The sequence below is a fragment of the Rhinoraja longicauda genome, chromosome 14 (genome assembly GCF_053455715.1).
Source record: "Rhinoraja longicauda isolate Sanriku21f chromosome 14, sRhiLon1.1, whole genome shotgun sequence".
NCBI lineage: Eukaryota > Metazoa > Chordata > Chondrichthyes > Rajiformes > Arhynchobatidae > Rhinoraja > Rhinoraja longicauda.
The window spans coordinates 42470040-42476139 of NC_135966.1; the positions used below are offsets into that span (position 1 = coordinate 42470040).

At 51.7% G+C, this 6100-nt stretch overlaps 1 protein-coding gene across 2 annotated transcripts in view; it reads right to left on the reverse strand.

Annotated features, from left to right (window-relative positions):
• The window catches only part of larp1 (La ribonucleoprotein 1, translational regulator), a 100739-nt gene extending 95194 nt beyond the window's left edge, over window positions 1–5545 (reverse strand). The window contains exon 1 of one of the 2 annotated variants that reach the window (XM_078411769.1): window positions 4918–5545. In XM_078411769.1, the coding sequence (XP_078267895.1) occupies window positions 4918–5251 (334 nt within the window). In that variant the 5' untranslated portion in view covers window positions 5252–5545. The remainder of the gene's footprint in view (window positions 1–4917) is intronic. The other variant, XM_078411768.1, reaches the window with a different exon arrangement.
• Between the last annotated feature and the right edge of the window lie 555 nt (window positions 5546–6100).

Below are 6100 nucleotides of genomic sequence, written 5' to 3' on the forward strand. Positions count from 1 at the left end.
AGTAACATTCTGAAGATTCACTCTACTTAAATAATAATCTACTTTTTCGTTCTTCCTTCCAAAGCAGATAACCTTACATGTTTTTGTTTCTATTCCATCTGCCAAATTCTTGATAATTCACTTAACCTGTCTACATTGCTCTGCAAGCTCTGTCTGTTCTCAGAACTTGCTTATCTTTGTATCATGGGCAAGTTTGATTTTGTCCTTTTAACCTTGTCTTTAACAAATGTACATTGGCCAAGCACGAGCACTGAGGCATCCCACTAGTTACTGATTACCAACCTAAAAGTGACCCATTTAGACAGTTACATGAACAGGCAGGGAAGGAATAGAGCGATACGATCCATGTACAGGCAGATGGAATGAGTGCAGGTTGGCACAGACATGATGGGCCAAGGGGCCTGTGATATTGTTTCATTCTCACTACCTTATCTGTTCCATACTAATATATTACCCCCGACCATGTGCATTTTTAATTTTGTTCAGCAACATTTTGTGGCAGTTTATCAGCTGGAGAGCTTAAAAAGTGAGGTATAGGGTGGGACCTAGAATGACAGTACAATGGGTGGGGAGTCAAAATCATATGTAGCAAATAGAACAGCAAGTCCAGTGGGCAGAGCAGTCAGAGGCCAGTATGAAAGCATTATATGACTGGTAGACTTAACCTCATTGACTTTGTGCAAGGAGTCTCACAGATAATGCAGATGGCTGAGAGCATGGATCAGCACATGGAATTGCAAAATTGTGCAATCACAGAAATGTAATTCAGGGAAGAGCAGGAATATCAGATCAATGTTCTGGGATATACAAGTTCCATGGCGTGATGGAGTGGGGAGAGCAAAAGGGGGGCATTGCACTACTGACCAAGGAGAACATTACGAGGTTTTTTATATTCGTGTCATCACACAACTGTTTGACACTACCTCCCACTCTACCTCCATTACATTGACAACTACATTGGTGCTACCTCTTGTACCCATGCAGAACTCACTGACCATCAATTTCACCACTAATTTCAATCCCGCTCTTAAATATACGGACCACCTCCAACATCTCACTATCGTTTCTGGATCTCACCATCTCCATCACAGGAGACAGACTGGTGACCGACATCTACTACAAACCTACTGACACCCATAGCTATCTTGACTACACTTCTTCCCACCCTGTTTCCTGTAAAAACTCTATTCCCTATTCCCAATTCCTCCGTCTACGCCGCATCTGCTCCCAGGATGAGATGTTCCATACTTGGGCATTGGAGATGTACTCATTCTTTAGGAAACGGGGGTTCCCCTCTTCCATTATAGATGAGGCTCTCACTAGGGGCTCCTCAATATCCCGCAGCTCCGCTCTTGCTCCTGCTCCCCCTCCCCCCATTCGTAACATGGATAGTGTCCCCCTTGTCCTCACCTTCCACCCCATCAGCCGTCCCATACAACAGATTATCCTCTAACATTTCTGCCACCTCCAACGGGATCCCACTACTGGCCACATCTTCCCATCTCCACCCGTTTCTGCTTTCCGCAGAGAGCGTTCCCTCCGTAACTCCCTGGTCCACTCGTCCCTTCCCACCCAAACCACCCCCTCCCCAGGTACTTTCCCCTCCAACCGCAGGAGATGCAACACCTGTCCCTTTACCTCCCCCCCTCGACTCCATCCAAGGACCCAAACCTCTGTCTTTACAAGTGAGGCAGAGGTTCACCTGCATCTCCTCCATCCTCATCTATTGTATCTGCTGTTCCAGATGACAACTTCTCTACATTGGCGAGACCAAGCGCAGGTTCGGCGATCGTTTCGTTCAACACCTCCGCTCAGTCCGTCTAAACCAACCTGGTCTCCCGGTGGCTCAGCACCAATTCCCCCTCCCATTCCCAATCTGACCTTTCTGTCCTGGGCCTCCTCCATTGTCAGAGTGAGGCCCAGCACAAATTGGAGGAACAGCACCTCATATTTCACTTGGGTAGTTTACACACCAGCAGTATGAACATTGACTTCTCTAACTTCAGATATTCCCTGCTTTCCCTCTCAACCCCCTCCCCCTTCGCAGTTCTCCCACTAGTCTTCCTGTCTCCAACCACATCCTATCTTTGTCCCACCCCTTCCCCATGGCATCAGTCTGAAGAAGGGTCTCGACCCGAAACGTCACCCATTCCTTCTCTCTAGAGATGCTGCCTGACCCATTGAGTTACTCCAGCATTTTGTGTCTACCTTCAATTTAAACCAGCATCTGCAGGTTTTTTTTCCTAGGTACTTTGGTTCTGTCTTCACTAAGGAAGGCACAAACAATCACCCAGATGTACTAGGGGACAGAGGACCTATGGTGACAGAGGAACTGAAGGAAATTCACATGTCAGGAAATGGAGTTGGATAGACTGATGGGACTGAAGGCTGATAAGTCCCCAGGGCCTGATGGTCTGCATCCCAGGGTACTCAAGGAGGTGGCTCTAGAAATTGTGGACACATTGGTGATCATTTTCAAATGTTCTATAGATTCTGGATCAGTTCCTATGGATTGGAGGGTAGCTGATGTTATCCTACTTTTTAAGAAAGGAGGGAGAGAAAGCAGGCCAGCTAGCCTGACATCAGTGGTGGGTCAATTATTAAAGATGTGATAGCGGCACATTTGGATAGCTGTAACAGGATGGATTCAGCATGGATTTACGAAGGGGAAATCATGTTTGACAAATCTTATGGAATACTTTGAGGATGTAACAAGTAAAATGGACACGGGAGAACCAGTGGATGCAGTGGACCTGGACCTTCAGAAAGCCTTTGATAAGGTCCCACACAGGAGATTAGTGGGCAATATTAGAACACATGGTATTGGGGTAGGGCATTGACATGGGGACAGGAAACAAAGATTAGGGATTAATCAGAATTACGGACAGTGATTAGTGGGGTGCAGCAAAGGCTCGGTGCTGGGACCGCAGCTATTTACAATATACATTAATGATTTAAATGAAGGAATTAAAAATAACATTAGCAGATTTGCAGATGACACAAAGCTGGGTGGCAGTGTGAACTGTGAAGAGGATGCTATGAGGATGCATGGTGACTTGGACAGGTTGGGTGAGTGGGCAGATGCCTGGCAGATGCAGTATAATGTGGATAAATGTGAGCTTATCCACTTTGGTGGCAAAAACAGGAAGGCCGATTATTATCTGAATGGTGTCAGGTTAGGAAAAGGGGAAGTACAACCAGATCTGGGTGTCCTTGAACATCAGTCACTGAAAGTAAGCATGCATTTACAGCAGGCAGTGAAGAAAGCTAATGGCATGTTGGCCATCACAACGATAGGAGTTGAGTATTGGACCACACCTGGAGTATTGTGTGCAGTTTTGGTCTCCTAATTTGAGAAAGGACATTCTTGCTATTGAGGGAGTGCAGTGCAGGTTCACAAGGTTAATTCCCGGGATGGCGCAATTGTCATATGATGAAATAATGGAGCGACTGGGCTTGTATTCGATGGAATTTAGACGGATGAGAGGGGATCTTATAGAAACATATAAAATTATTAAGGGATTGGACACCTAGATGCAGGAAATATGTTCCCGATGTTGGGGGAGTCCAGAACCAGGGGCCACAGTTTAAGAATAAGGGGTAGACCATTTGGAACTGAGATGAGGACAAACTTTTTCACACAGAGAGTTGTGAATTTGTGGAATTTTCTGCCTCAGAACACAGTGGAGGCAGATTCGCTTCGGGCTAGCGGTATCATGGGATATGAGGAACGGGGTACTGATTGTGGATGATTTAGCCATGACCACATTGAATGGCCGTGCTGGCTCGAATGGACGAATTACCTACTCCTGCACCTATTGTCTATGTATCTATATGTCCATTAAATAAATGGGAATAAATGGCACTTTCAATCTATTTCAAAATCCCACAAAAGAACAATTATCTTGAGGCGCATCCCAATTGTCAAAGGGCTAAAAGTTGCCCTATGATTTTTCATTGTTTTATTCTTGCCATGGCACCAAACTTTCTAACTTTGATTAATCAATTTCATCTGCTGTAAATGGGACCACAATCATAAAGACTTTCTATCATGGATATTTTTAACCGTGTTGGTGATTCTAAAATCATTCATTTATGAATGAGGTTTTTTCAGGAATATAAGATATTATAAAACAGAATTTAAATGTAATGCCTCCTCCCATTGCAAACCATAACATAACTCATGATGTCTTGATTCCTGACCAGCAATATGAATATGAAAAGGATCACATCAAACCTTTGTCTCATCATTCACTAAGGAGCCATATCCGCTGATTAATAATCGAGTCGGAGGTGCAAGATAGGCCGCAACGAAGAGGCTGCATAACCACATCATAAGTTTTATCCTTCATTGGGTTAGAGTAAAAATCGTGGAAACAAACAAAATAGGTAGGTAACGGGATAGTTGGCAGAGAGGTGACGAGGGAGTTCTCCTGTAGTTGGTGAAGGGTAGGGCAGGGTGGTGAATAGAGCAGGCGAGAGGAAATGGGAGGTCTGTCAGTAGCCAGGGAGATGGAGAGACGGGGAGAAGTGAAGTGGCCAGAGTAATTGGGGGGAGGGAATCGTGATGGTCAGGGGAATGACGCGGCCACAGTAACTGGAAGAAGGTGTATACAGTGGCCGGGCAAATGCCAGAGGGTGGGAGAATGGAGGAGTGGCCTGAATCATGGCATAGCAAGGCATGGCAAGGCAAGGCAAGGCATGGCAGGGCAGGGAAGGGAAGGGGGCTGGATCCTGCATTTCCCGCCTGGGCTGCGGAGGGAGGGTTCTGCTGCCCGGGAGCCGGCCAGGCCCCGGGCCTCTCACGTGTGGGGTGGTGGGCGGAGCGGCAATGATCCCGTACCCCAACGCTGGAGCTCCACCCATCCACCATCTGCGGCCCTGTCCGACCCGACCCGTCCTCCAGCCCGCACCCACCTGGCTCGGGCTCCACGCCGCTCCCGCTCACTCTCCGGGTCCAGGGGTTCACCTTGGGCGGCGGAGCCTCAACGAACTCCATCCTGCGGGCGCTGGCAGCCCGCGGCTCCTCGGCACCGTCCCCGGCCTGCCCCGTGGGCTCGGGCCCAGGCTGTGCGGCAGGCCCGGGGCTCGGCGCGCCGCCGTCGCCGGCGGGGGCCGGCTTGCTCCACGGGTTCACCTTGGGTGGCGGCGCTGCCATCAGGCGCTTGGCGGCGGCCTGCGTGTCGGCGGGCTCGGGGGCCGGGCCGGCGGCGCGGTGAGGCGGCGGCAGACTCTGCACCTGTGCGGCCATGGCTGCGGCTCGGCCTGCGCTCCGTGTGGCGGGGGGCGCGCACGCACGCACGCGGCGCCGGACGTCATCGGCGTGAGCGCACCGCCCCGTGACGTCGCCGAGCGCGCCCCGGCCCCTGACGTCACTAGGCGTACGCGCCGCGGTCTAGCGTCAACGGGCGTGCGCGCACACGGTGCCTCCTCACGTCGCCGGGCGCGCACGTAGCCGGGCCTCCCGGGGTGGCTCCCCCTCCCCGCACTACCGGCAGCCGCCGCTCCCCGGGCCCACACCACCGGCGACCGCCGCTCCCCGGGCCCACACCACTGGCGATCGCCGCTCCCCGGGCCCACACCCCCGGCGACCGCCGCTCCCCTTCCCCGCACCACCGGCGACCGCCGCTCCCCTTCCCCGCACCACCGGCGACCTCCGCTCCCCGGGCCCACACCACCGGCTGCCGCCGCTCCCCGGGCCCACACCACCGGCTGCCGCCGCTCCCCGGGCCCACACCACCGGCGGCCGCCGCTCCCCGGGCCCACACCACCGGCTGCCGCCGTTCCCGGGCTCCCTCCCTCCCTCCCTCTGTTCAGCCGGGTCGGTCGCCGGGTTTACTGTCATCTGCAGAGTTCGGGGAGGTCCAGATATAGTGAGAATCGTGCAGCAGCATCACAGGCACAGCGACAACACAGGCACATATTACACATACATTCCAGGTGACAGTCGAAAAAGATTGCGAAAACCGGACATCAATTCAAGACACAATCAGAATACAAGTCCTCGACAGTGGCAGTGCAAGAGGTGGCCGGACTGGTCTGTTGCCGAGGTGGGATCCTGGTGGTTGCAGGAAAGTAGCTGTTCTTGAACCTGGTGGTG